At 37.6% G+C, this 19,161-nt stretch overlaps 1 protein-coding gene across 5 annotated transcripts in view; it reads right to left on the bottom strand.

Annotated features, from left to right (window-relative positions):
* The window catches only part of TBC1D32 (TBC1 domain family member 32), a 216,890-nt gene that overhangs the window by 178,005 nt on the left and 19,724 nt on the right, over positions 1-19,161 (bottom strand). For all 5 annotated transcript variants that reach the window (XR_009549601.1, XM_060190530.1, XM_016187340.2 and 2 more), the window contains 7 exons: positions 11,113-11,181; positions 8,669-8,794; positions 5,972-6,050; positions 5,753-5,856; positions 5,553-5,614; positions 2,643-2,787; positions 676-735 (listed from right to left, as the gene is read on the bottom strand). Coding sequence is in view for 4 of the 5 variants with exons in the window: in XM_060190530.1 (XP_060046513.1) it covers positions 676-735; positions 2,643-2,787; positions 5,553-5,614; positions 5,753-5,856; positions 5,972-6,050; positions 8,669-8,794; positions 11,113-11,181 (645 nt within the window). In the remaining variant the exon portion in view is untranslated. The remainder of the gene's footprint in view (positions 1-675; positions 736-2,642; positions 2,788-5,552; positions 5,615-5,752; positions 5,857-5,971; positions 6,051-8,668; positions 8,795-11,112; positions 11,182-19,161) is intronic.

Raw genomic sequence — 19,161 nt, 5'->3', positions numbered from 1 at the left:
AAAGTCACATTGAAGGGAATTATTTCATTACCCAGTATTAATTACCATTCAATTTTAAACATTCAAGTTATTTCATCATATATTGGTGTTTTTTTTTTTGTAATACTGTTTTTCTGGTTTTTTATTTCTTTACATTTTATTTATTTTCCATTTTGTTTCCTTGTTTTTCATTGTAGTTTTTCATTATTGTTGTCGTTGTTGGATAGGACAGAGAGAAATGGAGAGAGGAGGGGAAGACAGAGAGGAGGAGAGAAAGATAGACACCTGCAGACCTGCTTCACCACCTGTGAAGTGACTCCCCTGCAGGTGGGGAGCTGGGGGCTTCAACCGGGATCCCAGCCGGTCCTTGCTCTTTGTGCCACGTTCTGGTTTTTTTTTTTTTTCTTTTATTATAGAGTTCATAGCTTACAGTATAGCTGTTGGCACATGGGTGAAATTTCTCATCTCACCATGATAAGTGTCTGGAAAACATTCAGCTTAGGCCCTTTCCAACATCATGCACCAGAACCCCAGAGCTCCCTGCCCTCCTTTCCCAGAATCCTTTGCTTTGGTGCAATACACCAAATCCGGTCTAAGTTTTACTTTGTGTTTCCCCTTTCTATTCTTATTTCTTCTTAAGTTCTGCCTACTTCTTAGCCTAATAAGTACAAATATGTAATACATACACAGACTTACCAGAGATTTATATTTCTTTTCTAGAAGTCTTAGCACCACAGTTCTGCTATAATATGCATGCTGAAATTACAATTTGAAAGGCATTTAATAATCTGAATCATTCAAAATTCTTCTTCTATTTCATTTATAATAACATAAATTATCAACAACTTAAATTTTACATGACTGCAATCAGTGCAAAACAGGTTTTTCTATGTTCAGTGCATTATGATATAATGATATAAAATGATATAAAAAACAGTTAATCATTTATTAAAAGGGCAACAGAAAAATCACTGTATCTTTTAATTATATCAAATTTGCATGCTAAAGTTTTTTAATCAACAAAAACATATGTGTGACTACCAGTTTATGACAGAATCTACATAAATAATGAAAAGAAATTAAGTAAAAATAAATCATACATCATCTGTGAAAGTTAGGAGGCTACAGTGGAGACTGAAATAGTTGTAACAAAATAGCACAGCTCACTAAGACAAAACAATCCAATGTCTAGTTTTTTGAATTAAAAAAAAAAAATGACAATGTAATTCCTATCAAGGTCTTACCAAATTTCTTAAAAAAAAATACAACAAAAATTATAAAAGGAACCAGAGGGACCAGGCAGTGGTGCACTGGGTTAAGTGCACATAGTACTAAGTGCAAGGACCCTGGCAAGCACCCACGTTCAAGCCCATGTTCCCACTTCCAGTGAGGATGCTTCACAAGTGGGGAAGCAGTTCTGCAGGTATCTATCTTTTTTCTCCCTCTCCATCTCTCCCTTCTCTCTCAATTTCTCTCTGTCCTATTGAATAAAATGGAAACAAGGAAAAAATGGCCACCAGGAGCAGTGTATTCACTGAGCCCCAACAACTGAAAGCAATAAATAAATAAATAAATTCAGAAAGTACCTATAATTGCCCAAGATAAAATGACAAGAACAGAGGTTTTACACTTCTTGACTTCAAATTATATTACAGGGCTATTGTAATTAAACCTGTTTGGTACTGAAACAAAAATAGACACACAGGCCAGAAGAATAGAATTGAAATTCTAGAAATAAATGCCCACATGCAGTCACCTAATATTTGACAAGGGGACCAAAAGTATTAAAAGGAGAAAGAACAGTCTCTTCAACAAATTTGTGCTGTGAGAGTTGAAACACATAGAAAACTTAATCTGCATCACCACATTGCATCATGCACAAAACTAAATTTCAAATAGATAAAAAAAAATTTGGTGTTTATTTAGAAATATTTAGAAGTAAACATTGACAGAAATTTTTTCAATGTGAGCTTTAAGAGCATTTTCAATGACCCAAGTCCAATAGCAAGGAAAACAAAAATAAATACATAAGCCAGCGGAACTACATCAAACTAAGAAGCTGCTGCACAACAAAAGGAACTCACTAAACTCAGTCCCCATTAAAAAGCAGGGAGTGGACATGAATGGAATCTTCACTTAAGAAGATAGCCAAAGGGAGGGAGGGGTGGCAGGCGGTAGGGCAGTGGGTTAAGCACATGTGGCGCAAAGCACAAGGACCAGAGTAAGGATCCTGGCTCGAGCCCCCGGCTCCCCACTTGCAGGGGAGTCGCTTCACAGGAGGTGAAGCAGGTCTTCAAGTGTCTATCTTTCTCTCCCCTTTCTCTCTGGATTTTTCTCTGTCCTATCCAATTAACAGCAACAGCAATAATTACAACAATGAAACAACAAGGGCAACAAAAGGGGGGGCATTAGCCTGGGGTGGGGGGGGAACAGCCTCCAGCAGGGAAAAAGTCTCCAAATTATTTACATTTTCTATCACAGTTGTTGTACCTGCAAAATTGGGAGGTAATGCAACCTATCTTATAGATTGTTGTACCAAATGTTAATACTTGTAAAGGTGTTGAGAACTCTTAGCTCATGGTAAACACTCAAAGATTAGCTGTTTTTGAAATAAAATATCAGTGTGCCTGATGGTATAAAGATGTTAGTCTATTTTTCCTTACCATCCATTTTTTGAACCATACAGCTTTGGTATCAATTAAGGCAAGAAAGTAGACTGGATCCAAAATATTTTGTGAGACAAGAAGGTTTTCATCATGTGTAACTGATAACAAAGACAAAGTACTCTCCACAATTTCTTCCATATACCTTAAAGTGTGGGGGAGAAAAGTGATTTTAGAAAAAAGTAGATGCTATTATACATGTATGTTGTACTACTGACATATTTACCATGTGTCAAAAATGGTTAGTAATTTTAGAAACTTTCTTTTTTGACACCAAAGTTATCACTGGTATCAGTGCCAACTCCACCATTTCTGAGTCTTCTTTTTTTTTTTTTCTCTAGATAGAGAATGGCAAACAGAAATGGAGTGATACCATACCAGCACTCCAATGCATATGGAACTCCCTGCCTATAAGTGCCTCAAACCCAGGTCCTCCCAAATGTAACAGGTGCATACTACCAGGGTACCCACCCGCAGGCCCCTTAGAAATAAAATTTGTCAGGAGTCGGCGGTAGCGCAGCAGGTAAAGCGCACAAGGCACAAAGCACAAGGACCCACTTAAGGATCCCCGTTCCAGCCCCCGGCTCCCCACCTGGAGGGGAGTCACTTCACAAGTGGTGAAGCAGGTCTGCAGGTATCTATCTTTCTCTCCCCCTGTCTTCCCCTCCTCTCTCCATTTTTCTCTGTCCTATCCAACAAAAATGACATCAACAATAAAACAAGGGCAACAAAAGGGAATAAATAATTAAAATAAATATTTTTTTTAAAATTGTCTTAATTTTGGTAAAGGCAGAGGTAGAGTCACGCTTTTTTTTTCTGCTTTCAAAGCACATCTTTTCTTCATCACTGGTTCTTCAAATTCAACATTCCTTTTTTAGACTCTCAGATGTCTTACCACCTTAATATTTTTAATATTTTAGAACTGATGGGGGCTGGGCAGTGGTACACCCAGTGAGTACATATAGTCCAGTTAATCACACATAGTCCCAAGTATAAGGACCACACAAAGATCTGGGTTCAAGCCCCCCACCATCCGCACCTACAGGGGGTCCACTTTATGAGTGATGAAGCAGGACTGCAGGTGTTTATCCTTCTCTCTCCCTCTCTATCCCCCCTCCCCTCTCAATTTCTGTATTATCCAATAAAATGGGGGGAAAAAATGGCCACCAGGAGAAGTAGGTGCCACCACCAAGCCCCAGTGATAACCATGGAGGGAAAAAAAGAGAAAGAAAGGAAAGGAAGAAAGGAAGGAAGGAAGGAATGAAGGAAGGAAGGAAGGAAGAAAGAACTGAAAGAAAAAATTCAAACAACATTTATAAGACTTACCCAAAGTCAGAAAAACAGTAACAATGGAACCTGAGGCTACAATACTCTCTTTTTAACCTTGTAATAAATATATCAAATGGTACTTGCACAAAAAAAAAAAAAAAAATGGGGAGAGGATATGAACAGAATATTCACCATAAAAGAGATCTGAAAGGCCAACAGACATATGAAAAAATGTCCCAAGTTATCAACTGTCAGAGAAATAGTGACAACAATGAGATATCATGTCACTCCTGTGAGAATGTCATATATCAGAAGTGATAGCAACAGGGCGGGGGAGATGGCATAATGGTTATGCAAAGAGACTCTCGTGGCCGAGGCCTTGAAATTTCAGGTTCAGTCCCCAAATCCCCTGCACCACTATAGGCCAGAGCTGGTAAAAAAAGAAGGAGAAGGAGAAGGAGAAGGAGAAGGAGAAGGAGAAGGAGAAGGAGAAGGAGAAGAAGAGGAAGAAGAAGACGAAAAAGAGGAGAAGAAGAGGAAGAGGAAGAAGAAATTATAGCAACAACAAATGCTGAAGAGATTGTGAGAACAAAGGAACCCTCCTGCACTGCTGGTGGGAATGTAAATTGGTCCAACCCCTGTGGAGAGCAGTATGGAGAACTCTCAAAAGGCTAGAAATGGATCCATGTCCAAGTGGGGAAGCAATTACAGAAGCCAGACCTTCCAACTTCTGCACTCCATAATGATCCTGGGTCCATACTCCCAGAGGGATAAAAAATGGGAGGGTTTCCAATGGAGGGAATGGGATGCAAGTTCTGGTGGTGAGAATTGTGTGCAATTGTGCCCCTTCTGTCCTTCAGGCTTGCTGACCACTATTAAACCAATAAAATAAATAAATAAACAAAACAAACAAACAAACAAACAGACCTACCCTATGACCCTACAATTCCTCTCCTGGGGATATATACTAAGGATCCAAACATACTCATCCAAAAAGATTTGTGTATGCACTGTGCTCACAGCAGCACAATTTGTAACAGCCAAAACCTGGAAGCAACCTAAGTGTCCAACAATAAATAAATGACTGAGTAAGTTGTGATATATATATATATATATATATATATATATATATATATATATATATATATATATATTACTCAGCTATTAAAAATGGTGAATTCACCTTCTTCACCTCATCTTGGATGGAATTTGAGGAAATCATGTTAAGAGAGAAGGATGAATATGGAATGATCCCATTCAGACAGAAACTGTAAAATAAGAACAGAAGGGAAAACACAAAGCAGAAATCGGACTGGAGTTGGTGTACTGCACCAAAGTAAAGGACTCTGGGGTTGGGGGATGGGGAGGGGATAGTTTTCAGGTCCTAGAAAATGATGGTGAGGAGGACCTAGGTGGGAGGGTTAAAGTGTTGCGTGGAAAACTAATTTTACACATGTACCAACTACTGTATTGTACTGTAAACTATTAATCCCCTCAATATAGGAAAAAAATGTTACTTTCATAAAGCCACTGGTATAGCTATGCACAAAAATACACTGTATAAATTGTCTCTATATTTTTGCTTCAAAAGGCAGTAACACTCCTACTGTTTTTTTATGTTGGCATAAATTAGAAACTTACTTTTCTGAATGACGAATCCAAAAAGATGGAGCCTCTTTCTGATATTCATTTAGAAGACGAACCTACAAAGTGGTACACAGTAATTCTCAAATATATGTATGTATCAAATATACGGTATATATTACATTTATGCAAATATATATCTATCTTAAATGCATAATTACATAAATAAAAGTAAAAACATTGTAGTAAATGGATACCTTTTTAAGTAAGTGGATCACAATAGGATTATTTATATCAATGCCAGTTGAAAGAGTAGGAATGTTATTTTCTCTAGAAAGAAAGTATAACTCCAAATATTTAGCTGAAAAGAAAGAGTAAAATTATAAAGCTATACCTTTAATTTACTATACTTTCTGAAAAGCAGCTATTTAACATCATATATATATATATCTTTTAAAGTGACTTTGTAAACATACCTAAGCTTGTGTAAATTTCCTTGGTCATATGTAGTGGCGAAAGTGTAAATGTCTGTGCATAGAATTTTAAAATCTGGTCCTATAAAAATAAAACAAAAGGTGAATATAAGATTCTTAGAACAAGAGAAACACAAGATATATAAACAATCGGATGATCTCATTCATACACAGAAGTTGAAAACAAGATCAAAAAAGAAAGCACTAAGCAGAACTTGGACTGGAGTTGGTGTATTGTTCCAAAGGAAAAGACTGGGGGGGGGGGGGGGGGAGGAGCACAGGTCCTGGAACAGGATGGCAGAGGACCTAGTGGGGGTTGTGTTGTTATGTAGAAAACTGGGCAATGTTACGCATGTACAAACTACTGTATTTACTGTCGACTGCAAAGCATTAATCCCCCAATAAAGGAATAAAAAAAGATATATAAACAATCATAACTCTATTATCATCCATAGCTCTAGGTTAAATTCTGGCTCCAAATGCTATGAAATTTTTAAATTAAGACAAGTCGGGCAGAGGGTAGACAGCATAACGGTTATGCAAAGAGGCTCTCATGCCTGAGGCTCCAAAGTCCCAGGTTCAATCCCCCACACCACCATAAGCCAGAGCTGAGCAGTGCTCTGGTAAAAATAAATAAATAAATAAATAAAAGTCAATTACATGACATGAACATAGTCTCAGCATCTATACATACTGACGACAGTAATATCTGATTCGTAAGATGATTTCAATAGTGAAATAAAGCCGCTTATAAAAAAACACATTTCAGTGCCTACTACACTGAAGGACCTACCTAAGAGCGTATTAAAAACAAGAATAAAGTAGCAATAAGAGAATAATGTTTTTCATATAGCAAGAAAACTTAGAGAAAAACCACTAAGGGAGGGCTCCGGGCAGTGGCACACTCAATTAAGTGCACACTGTACAAAGTGCAAGGACCCAGGCAAGAATCCAGGTTCAAGTCCCCAGCTCCTGACCTGCGGGAAGTCCACTTCATAAGCGGTAAAGCAGGTCTGCAGATATCTATCTTTCGCTCTCCTCCTCCTTTCTTAATTTTTCTCTGTCCTATCCAATAAAATGGAAAAAAAAAAATGGCCCCCAGGAGCAGTAGGTTCGCAGTGCCTGCACCAAACCCCAGCAATAACACTGGAGGCAAAAAATAAAATAAACAATTTACAACTTAATAAATAAGTTACCTTGAGTTACAGATAAAATGATTTACCTATAAAAGTGGCATACTCTTGTATATCCAGCAAAAAAATAAAAGTAACCAAAACTACAGTAAGTCTAAGACAAATGACAAATACTTAGATATCCCTTTGCAAGATAAAGCAAAATTCTTAATACTATTATTTGCCAGAGAAGTGCAATATTGACAGACTTTTAATCTAACCACAAAATAGTAAATCTGTTTTTGTTTTTTTTTAAAAAAGACAAGGATGGGGGGGAAGGGAGCAGGGGGAAGAGGCTGAGCAGGCAACGATAGCCTGAAGGTGGTAGTGGGATTGGTGTGCAGACAGCTATGACAGAAGGAGGAAAAATTTTAACCTACATGACAATAACTACCTTGTAAACCATTATTCCCCTAGTATAATATAAAAAAGACTAAAAATAAAAATAATTTTCAGGTGCCGGGTGGTGGAGCACCTGGTTGAGTGCACATGTTACCGTGTGCAAGGACCCGGGTCTGAGTCCCCAGTCCCCACCAGCAGAAGGAAAGCTTTGTGAGTAGTGAAAGAAGTCTGCAGGTGTCTCTGCAGTCTGTCTCCCTGTCACCCCACTCCCTCTCAATTTCTGGCTGTCTCTATCCAACAGATAAATAAAGATAATAAAAAAATTTTTAATTTAAATTAAAAAATAATTTTGACAGTTCAATATCTGAAATTTAAATTTCATGAATATTTGGGCTTCTATTTTTAAATTTTTCATTGGTGATTTAATAATAATTAACAAAATTATAAGGTAACAGGGAGTACAATCCCATACAGTTCCCACCACCAGAGTTCTGTTTCCTATTCCCTCCACTGGAAGCTTCCCTATTCTTTAAAAAAAAAAAAAAAAAAAAAATTTATGGGGGGGGGAGTAACAGTAGACAGTCAATAGTAAAATGCAGTAGTCTGCACATGTGTAATATTTCTCAGTTTTCCACATAACAATTCAACCCTCTCTAGGTCCTCCTCTGTCATCATGTTCCAGGACTTGAACCCTCCCCTAATTCCAGTCTTTTATTTTGATGCAATACACCAAAACCAGTCCAAGTTCTGCTTTGTGTTTTCCTATTTTTCAACATCATCTTCTTATTATTATGGGCAAATTAATAATGATTAACAAGATTGTGGGATAAAAAGGGTACAATTTATACAATTCCAACCACCAGAGTGTCATATCCCATCCCCTCCATGGGAAATTTTCTTCTTCATCCCTCTGGGGGTATGAACCAAAGACCTGTATGGGGTGCAGAAGGTTGGAGGTCTGGCTTCTGTAATTGCTTCTCTGCTGGCCATGGGCATTGACAGGTTGACCCATACACCAAGCCTGTCTCTGCCTTTCCCTAGTAGGGTAGGACTCTGGAGAGGTGAGGTTCCAGGACACATTGGCAAGGTCTTCTGTTGGGCTACTATTAAAAGAAAACGTGTATTCTAATTACCACTAGAGTAGGGGGAAAACGAGTTTTAAATATTGAGATAGCCACATCCTTACACTAAACATAGGATCAGGATCTGATAGAGACATGGTCAGCTTTTCACAGAGAGTCGTCCAATTTTCACAATTCAGTACATCAGATGGAGGAGCTGAACACAACGTTTGCAAGGCTTCGTATCTCACCTAGAATTGTTTAGCAGAACTGGATTAATACTTAGCTGCAAGAATGCTGGTTTTTCAAATATTTAAAACATGGAAAAGGTACAGTTCAGACATTTGTTTTAAAGAACCAAATTATGAGAATCAGATACTTCTTTATAAAATAATTTGTGAGACTTTTTTGAAACTAAGTTCTGAGGAGAGAGAAAAGAGATGCTGCTTCATACATGGCAAAGATTAGACCATTAAGTGTATCTAGTCTTCTGAAGGCTGTAGGTCACATTAGGAGGATGGGTTGTCACTGGAAAAGCTATGGCATGTTTTTCTATTTTCCTACACAAAAAATGTATCATACATTTCTGACAGTCCAACAGAAGAGCAGGTGGCTAGCTTTAATCACCCAAAGAATTTTCTCAGTGACTTCATACCTGAGCCTCTTTCTCATTTGCATAGGGGGTTAGTGAGTGACATTTAGTGTGAGGACTTTAATTTTAAAACATTGCCCAGATATGCCCTGGTGAAGCATTCCAATTCCAGGACAAAGGAACAATTCTCACAAAACAATGAATTTAAACTTGTTTTGTCGTTACATTATATTTTCTTACTTCATAACACTGAGTTAGAGACCAAAAAAAGTCATTCGGAAGTGCAATGCACAAGTGAATTTTTATATTTTCACTGAAAGCTTATTTCTTAACTATTTTCTCAAAATGCCATTAGAATTTACTCTAAACAACATGACCCAAGGGACATCAATAGAAAATGGTTCTGCTCCAACTGAATGGAGTAGTTTCTCTCCCATTTCTAACTCCAACTACAGAGTTACAGCACACTGGTTCCAAGCTGTGTCCCAAAATTTGGTTGTTTCACAGTCAAAACAACTCAAACAGTGAATTAAAAAAAAAAAAAATTAAGTCAGAGACAGAGCCTGAGGAGACCACAAATTCTGACTCAGTATGTCAAATTTTATAATAAAAGGAAAAAAAATAAGCAAAATACAGATGTATTTGAAATTGACTGCTGACATGCCAAAATTCAGTATAATTTCTGATACGGACTAGAGGAAATAGGGGGAGTATCTAACAATATTAAGCAATGACCCTTTTCAATTTGGTTTTTGGACAAAACCTCAATAGGAATTTGTTACGTGAAGAGGTAGAATAAAATTCTCTGAGCAAGTATAGGTTTTCAAATAATACAGTTAAACTGAAAACAATAAAACTGTTATCACATAAAAGTCAAAACCCATTCCAAACTCCTTGCACATATATTAATAATTTACTAAGACCTCAAAAACAAATCAGAATACTAAGTGCCTAGAAAGAAAAAAAATATTCTGGTAACTTAATTGAAATTTCCAATGGGAGTAAATCATTAACTATTCATTTAGTTTAAAATGAAAAGCTGAAGAAAAATGACTTGAAATGTGGAGGCCACACGGCAAGTTATACATAAATGTATAAGTTTCTTCAACAATCCTATCACATTTTCAATTTCAAATTGATACTCAAATAAAAATCAGATCTCACACATAATAATTCATACAATCTTTTAAAATCTAAACAGTACAATTCAGAAGATATGTTTCCTTAAAATATTTTTATAATAAATGAACATATGTGGAAAAGTTCCTCACATTTTCAGAAAGACACATTAATTTTTTTTTTCCTCAAAGAAGTCACTAAAACATAACGTGCAAGGAACAGTCTAGGAAGAGTATGGAAAACTGCTCATTATTTCATCCCTTTTAAACTGAAACTACAAATAAAACTGTACTCACTAGCATAATATTCTCAAGGGAGAATCTCCCTTTTCTATCAAGACTGAAAAATATAGCAGGGATATTAGTATTATGAGAAACAGTCTGGTGTGTGTGTGTGTGTGTGTTGTGCATATGTGTGTTACTGTCACTGGCCTGCGTGTAACAGTCTAGGGTGTGTGTGTGTGTGTGTGTGTGTGTGTGTGTGTGTGTGTGTGTGTGTGTGTGTGTGTGTTACTGTCACTGGCCTGTGGTGTGTGTGTGTGTGTGTGTGTGTGTGTGTGTGTGTGTGTGTGTTACTGTTACTGGCCTGGTGCCTGCATAATGATGACTCCACGACTCTAGGTTGTGGTTTATTTGTTTGTTTCCTTTTGGGTTTTTGTTATTGTCCTGTGATAGAGAATGGCAAGAGAGTCAGGAGAGGGAAAGAGACCTGCAGGCAGCACTGTTATCTTGTGAAGGTTCTCCTCTGGGGAGAATGAGCTGGGGGCTGGGTGACTTAACATGGGTCCCTGCACATGGTAATATGTGTATCATACTAGGTATGCCAACACCCAGCTGCCTAGATAGCCTTTAAACTTACCTCTTTTGGTTGCCCAGGATCCAACTGGTCTAAAATCAATTGTAATTTTCCTTGACAAAATTTGTAACTCTGCAACACAATTGATGGAATGTAAATTTTATTTAGTAGACTTTCAGAAGTGTTGAAATAAATTATTTTTAATAGAAGTGAAAGCACAAAATACATTTGAAGCAAAAGAAGAGGACAACATATTTTGATTTGGCAACAAACACAGAATTTTTGTTTTGCAAAAGATTTATATGGAAACTGAAAGTTCCTGAAGAATACTATATCTTCATATATATATATATATATAATTATTATTTCCTGAAAAAGTGTAATATTGAAAATTATAAAATTTAAAAGATATGAAGCAACCTACCAAGTCCTATTCAATTCAAGCAATCTAAAAACATGATTCATTGGTTTTAATTCTAACTCAGTCTCTTTTCTAAGAGATATGTTCAAAAGAACTCTCATAAATGATGAGGCAGTGATTACTTCAACATTCTCAACTACAGGAAGTTCATGCATGGTGAGATAATCTATATCATATCAAATAAAAGTTTTTAAAAAAAAGACAATAGTTAGAATGTAACTAAATTTGCTTAAATGCTAACCAAGATAGACTTCATTGTCTAATCTCTTAAATACAATATACCAGGAAAGCAATCCATAGTCTCTGAAAATGCCTGTGCCTTTCATTATTATTAAAAATAAACAACATGAAGGTGGGCATAGATAGCATAATGGTTATGCAAAAAGACTCTCATGCCTGAGGCTCCAAAGTCCCAGGTTCAATCCCTAGCACCACCATAAACCTGAGCTGAGAAGTGCTCAAGCAATTCTGAACATAAGATGTTGTGCATAGTATGTGCCCAATATGTATCTACTGGATAAAATATATCTCAATAGTATAAGTACCTCAATTTTGCCTGTAAGTTTGAAACTTGTTAGTTTCAAATCTAACATCCAAGTCCTTCATCTGTTTGGAGATTACTTTTGTCTGACAGAGAGTCAATTATTTTATTACAGCACAGAATGAAAATATTCTCATTATTAAATTACTATACTTTAAAAATAAATTAATACACACTAGAACTTAAACATACACTAGAAATTTGTAACTATTTTCAATTTTTGGTTCATAAACTGTTAAGAATACATACAGGAAGAGAAATAACTATTATTACTGTTTAAAAATAAGGCTCTGGGCACATCTTGAATGGGATTTGAAAATATAATGATATATAATGATATATAATTAATATATCAATATATTAATATATTTCATTTGAAATATAATGCTAGGTGAGATAAGCGAAAGAGAGAAGGACAAATACCAGAAGATTTCACTTACACGTGGAACTTAAGAAACGAGAAAAGAAAGGGTCTTGGATTGAGTGTGTTGTACTACACCAAAGCAAAGGATTTTGAAAGTGCTCTGGGGAGGAGGAAATGGGAGGGAGAGGGGGAGGAGTGGAAGTTCTGTGCATGATGGTGGAAAAGGAGCTCAGTTGGGGGTGAGAGTGTTTTGCAGACACATAATATAAGGAGATGAAAAATTGTACCGTTGTGTTAACAATTGTATTGTATACCATTAAACCACCTACACATACATTAAAATGATTTACAAAAAAAAAAAAAAGAGAGAGAGAACAAGAGTGATCAAAACCTTTTTTTCCCCACCTTCAGGGGAGTCACTTCACAAGTGGTGAAGCAGGTCTGCAGGTGTCTATCTTTCTCTCCCCCTATGTGTCTTCCTCTCCTCTCTTGATTTCTCTCTGTCTTATCCAACAACAACAACAAAATGGAAAAATGAAGTTAAAAAAAAGAAACCTTTTCTTATAAGACTCTGGGAAATAAAAAAGATAAAATATGTAAATGTTGAACCTAGTTATACTTTGAGCTTTAATAGTTTCTTTTACATTTACTTATTTCTTATAATGACAAGGAGCAAGAATGAGAGGAAGGTTGATGAGAGAGGACCAGAGCATTGCTCAGTTCCAGTATAAGGTGGTGCTAATAACTGAACCCATGAGTTTCGGAGTCTCAAGCATACAGGTTGGTGCTTTTACAGGCTGGGCTATCTCCCAAACACTCAAGCTTTAATATCTAGCTGTAAGACTTGTTTCCAATTCTTAAAATTAAAAGGGAGGCTGGAAAAAAAAAAGTGGAGAGTATACTACTTTGCCATGTGTACAACCCAGGCACAAGTCCAGCACCCACAGCACTAAAGGAAGAAGTTTTCCCTTCCCTTTCTCTACCTTTGTGTCTCTCTGTGTTAATACAGAGACAAACAATAGGCCAACATATTTATGAAAAAATGCTTCAAGTCATTGACTGTCAGAGAAATGCAAATAAAGACAACAATGAGATACCACTTCACTCCTGGGAGAATGTCATACATCAGTAAAGATACTGGAACAGATGCTGGAGAGGTTGTGGGGACAAAGGAACCCTCCTGCACTGCTGGTGGGAGTGTAAATTAGTCCAGCCCCAGTGGAGAGCAGTCTGGAGAATTCTCACAAGGCTATAAATGGACCTATCCTATGACCCTGCGATTTCCCTCCTGGGGATATATCCTAAGGAACCCAACACACCCATCCAAAAAAGATTTGTATATACCTATGTTCATAGCAGCACAATTTGTAATAGCTAAAACCTAGAAGCAACCCAGGTGTCTAACATCAGATGAGTAGCTGAGCAAGTTGTGGTATATATACACAATGGAATACTACTCAGCTATTAAAAATGGTGATTTCACCCTTTTCACCCAATCTTGGATTGAGCTTAAAGGAATCATGTTAAGTGAGATAAGTCAGAAAGAGAAGGATGAATATGGGATGATCTCACTCATAGAAGTTGAAAAACAAAATCAGAAGCAAAAACACTAAGCAGAACTTGGACTGGAGTTGGTGTATTGCACCAAAGTAAAAGACACTGGGGTGAGGGGGAAGGTTCAGGTTCTGAATCACGATGGCAAAGGAGAGCCTAGTGGGGTTGAATTGTTATGTGGAAAATTGGGAAATGTTATCCATGTACAAACTATTGTATTTTGCTGTCGACTATAAACCATTAATCCTCAAATAAAAAAATTAAAAAAAAAAAATTCCAGAGTATTGATGTTCCAGAAATGATGAAAAACAAAAGGAAAGACAACCACCAGCTAATGATAATGACAACAACCACTTACGTAAGGCAGTGATATGTGCTAGATACTGACGAAAATGCTTTACATATATTAAGTCCATTTGTAAAGCAGTTCTATTAGTTAGGTTCTATCTGTATCTCCATAACTGATAGGAAAGCCAAGGCATTAAGAGAGGCTCACAATTCATTAATAGCAGAGTCAGAGTTTAGTTCAGACTAATTAGTTTTTTAAAATTCAGAAGAACTCAATTCATATAAAATAGCTTTTTCGGGAGTCGGGCAGTAGCGCAGTGGGTTAAGCGCAGGTGGTGCAAAGCACAAGAACTGGCATAAGGATTCCGGTTCAAACCTCCGGCTCCCCACCTTCAGGGGAGTCACTTCAGGGGAGTCTGCAGGTGTCTATCTTTCTCTTCCCCTCTCTGCCTTCCCCTCCTCTCTCCATTTCTCTCTGTCCTATCCAACAACAATGGCATCAATAATTAATACAACAATAAAAGAACAAGGGCAACAAAAGGGAATAAATAAATAAATATTTTTAAAAATAGCTTTTTCAAATTTTAATCTCAAATGTTTTAAACTATGTACACACCCTTGTTTAAGTCTTAAATACAAAACAAAATTATTAATTCAGAATTCAGAATTAAGTATAAGATTTTAAAAAGCACTTGGAAATGATATGCTAAGCTTTACTTAATTTCCTAGGTGTAAATTGTTTTAACACAAACAGAACTTTTTCATTCTTCTTTAAAAGTGCTCCATAAAGCTGTAATAAACAAAATGTATTAATACTTTAAAGTATAAAGAAATGTTACGTATTCAAAAAGAAGAATATTAGTACTGTTAATCAAAGAAATTGGTTTTCCTAGTGTCAAATTATCTTCTCAAGATTTACAATTAAAACAAATAAGCAAACAAGTAGAAAAGCTCACAACTGCACATAATTCTCCCAAACAAGTCACCAGTCTCAGCTGTAACTCTAGGCAACTGTGTTATTACAATTATGTGCATTTTTTCTATTTTCAGTTACCTTTGACTTTTACACAGTTAATATTTATGTAAATCTCTTCTAGAGCGGTGACTCAATAAGTTTTTCTCTTTCACTCTCCATGGTATGTGTCTCTCTCTCTCTCTTCCTCTCTTTTGCACTGTTTGATATTAGGAGCAACTAAATACCTCAAAGTGAAAGTGTCTAATATTCCTCTATAATTACTTAGACCTACTAAGCTCAGCAGGCAAGTAGAAAGGCCTAAAGAAGGCACCATAAACTGTCTTATCAAAAATTAACTACTTAGGCCTAGACACCCTCCTCTCATACCTCCTACTTCACTCCCATCAAACACTCTATCTACTCAACTAACTACACAAAAGAAATAAAGTAAGATGTATCTCTTAATCTCTTCTGACAGCATCAGCATTACTGTCGCCCCTTGTTAGTCTTTAGAAGAAACAATGAGCCGAGTATACAACTGGCCAAGAGATTTACTGGTAAAAACATACAAACCAACTAAAAGACAATTGTTGTCTCTATGGCAACTTGTATTAGAATCATCAAAAGTAAATGCAGTAACACTTAAGATTAACTTAGGCCCACTAAAATCCTAGCTCTATTTCCTCACTAACTTGAGGCCAGACCCCATAAACCTAATACCAGTTCATATACAACAGATGACACTCAACACTTTAACAACTGGGAGAAAGTCAAAACTAGTCAGATAAAAGAAAAGACTACAAAAGCTAGATAAGGGCAAGAGACTGGCTTACTTAATGATGGCCTTGTTGGTCAATACCAGGCCACCCCTTCACCTGGGGCCCCAGTCAGGGAATCCTTGAACTCTTCCATAGACAATATGGGCCTACACCTCTAATAGATGCCTCTCTCTACCATCACTGGTCACTTCCAGAAATGTCATCATAAACCCTTCTGAGGGTCTCTCCAGGACCTTGCCCTCACTATAAAGTAGCAATGGTAGGGACTTCCCTACTTTCTGAAGGGAGGCTAGGTCAGCCAACTCTATCACTCGAGGAAGACTGATGGTGAAATGAATGCAGCCTAGAATGTTCCCAGTTGTGACCATGGATTGTGAGCTCAGACTGACAAGAGACTCAAGTTTACACAGGCTTCTGTGATATATATGCCCTAGGTCAGATTGATGTGGTAAAGTTAATTGTATTTATATACTTTATTCAAGGTTGGAATCTACTCTCTGCCTTAATCCAACTTTCTAGCTCCATTCTCAACTCTGACACCATCTTTCCAGACAGTAGTTTTAGTCTACCTCCATATTAGCTATCAAGCTCAGGCAAAAATTACTAAAGTCATGGGCTCTTAGGAACATTCCTAAAATAGACTTCCTAGCTTCCTATAACTCTAAGATGCCTAATTTCATCTGCTCTATTCCTATTTTTTGATTCCTGATTATTAAGCATTTTGTCCTACTTTACATCTTACCACCTTTCAGCCACTAAGTTGCAGATGCTACTGTGATTGCATCCTGACTTCCCTGGGCAGATGAGCTCACCAATGTGTCCCAAAGTCTTACTTCTCTAGAGCTCTACCCCACTAGGGAAAGACAAAAATAAGCTGGAGGATGGACCGTAGCACAGCGGGCTAAGCACCCATGGCATAAGCATCCCAGTTCCAGTCCCCGGCTCCCCACCTGCAGGGGGGAGGTTGCTTCATGAGCAGTGAAACAGGTCTGCAGGTGTCTATCTTCCCCTCCTCTCTCGATTTCTCTCGGTCCTATCCAACAATAACGACAACAATAACAACAACAGTAAACAACAAGGGCAACAAAAGGAAAAAACAGCCTTCAGGAGCAGTGGGTTTGTAGTGAAGGCAAGAGTCCCAGTGATAACCCTGGAGGGAGGGAGGGAGGGAGGAAGGAAGGGAGGGAGGGAAGGAGGGAAGGAGGGAGGGAGAAAGAGAGAAAGAGAACTCTGGTGGTGGGAAAGGTGTGAAATAATACTCCTGTTATCTCATTATTTTGTAGATAAATATTAAATCACCAATAAAAATATTTTTTAAAAATGTCATATAAGTCTGAATGTAGTTTGAGCTGAGGTTGTCCTTTCATTCTAGTTAATGCTGCTTGAACAAGTCTTACAATCTCACAGCAGTAGTAGACAATCTTCAAAAGCAGAATTCCTCAACAACAACAACAAGAAAACTCCAAATAAAAGTTTTGAAGCTGGGGGTGAGTAGGTAGATAGCATAATGGTTATGCAAATAGACCCTGATGCCTGAGGTGCTGAAGTCCCAGATTTAATCTCCCATACCATATCACCATAAGCTAGAGCTAATCAGTGCTCCCATAAAAAATTTTTTAAAAAAAATGCTTCAAAGATTTTGGGAGAGGCCAAAAGATATGTCTGCCTCAAGATTTCTTTGACTGATTTGATGAATTAAGAGTAAAACATAAGTTAGGGACTTGAGAGTACATACTCTAAATGACAAGAGAAAAGTCATGCAACTAATAAAGGAAATAAAGGCACTCAAAAAAATGCTTACTAGATTTCAAAGAATTCAAAGCCTAGCAAGAAGTTCACACTATTTCCAGGAAGCATTTCAAGCATAAAGCTAAAGCAATGGTAATCTTCTTTTCTAAGAAAATGACCTGGACTTTGTGTGGAAGATAGAAAAGACAGGTAGGGCCGGGTGGTGGCGCACCTGATTGAGCACACACATTACAATGCACAAGGACGCAGGTTCAAGTCCCCGGTCTCCAACTACAGGAGGAAAGCTTCACAAGTGGTGAAGCAGTGCTGCAGGTGTCTCTCAGTCTCTCTCCATCTCTCTCTTCCCTCTAGATTTCTGGCTATTTCTATCCAATAAATAAAAATAATTTTAAAAAAAGACAGGTAAAGTGAGGATTAGGAAGATCATCCACGTGAGAGAACCTAGGTTTGGTCCCAGCACATATAATCACAGTGCCACAGCTCATAAAAAAAAAAAAAGTCCCAGATTATCTATCATTGAACATGTAATCATAAAGGTATTATTTCATAGACTAGTTTAATATTATTGTTATATTGTTATTTTCTTTCAGAATCTTAAGACTATAAAGAAGTAAAAATCTAATTAAAAATGTATTTAAGTTAGTGATTATTAAAAATCATTTAAGGGGGTCAGGCGGTGGAGCAGTGGGTTAAGAGCACGTGGCACAAAGTGCAAGGACCGTTAAGGATCCTGGTTCGAGCCCCCGGCTCCCCACCTGCAGGGTGGTCGAATCACAGGCGATGAAGCGACTGGCCTGCAGGTGTCTATCTTTCTCTCCCCCTCTCTGTCTTCCCCTCCTCTCTCCATTTCTCTCTGTCCTATCCAACAACGAACAACATCAACAATGGTAATAATAATAACCACAATGAGGCTATAACAAAAAGGGCAACAAAAAAGGGGGAAAAATGGCCTCTAGGAGCGGTGGATTCATGGTGCAGGCACCGAGCCCAGCAATAACCCTGGAGGAAAAAAAAATCATTTCAGGGGAGTCAGGCGGTGGCTCAGTAGGTTAAGCGCACGTGGCGCAAAGCACAAAACTGGCATAAGGATCCTGGTTCAAGCCCCCGGCTCCCCACGTGCAGAGGGGTCACTTCACAGGCAGTGAAGCAGGTTTGCAGGTGTCTATCTTTCTCTTCCCCCCTCTGTCTTCCCCTCCTCTCTCAATTTTTCTCTGTCCTATCCAACAGTGACATCAATAACAACAACAATAATAACTACAACAACAATTTTTAAAAAAGGGGGGGTTCCCGGAAGATGGCAGACTGAGAAGCTGCTAGTGGCTTGAGCTCTAACCACATCCTCTGGAAACGGTAGGATTTTCTGCCTTTAGTAGGCCAGTCAATAAGGAGTACTAGCGGTGACACCAAGGAGGTGACTATAACTTAATTTGGGTTAAAAAATACAGTAGAAAAAAAGAGAAA

The sequence above is a fragment of the Erinaceus europaeus genome, chromosome 4 (assembly GCF_950295315.1).
Source record: "Erinaceus europaeus chromosome 4, mEriEur2.1, whole genome shotgun sequence".
Classification (NCBI taxonomy): domain Eukaryota; kingdom Metazoa; phylum Chordata; class Mammalia; order Eulipotyphla; family Erinaceidae; genus Erinaceus; species Erinaceus europaeus.
Note: the sequence above shows the minus strand (reverse complement) of the source record. Positions and strands in the feature narration are given on the sequence as shown.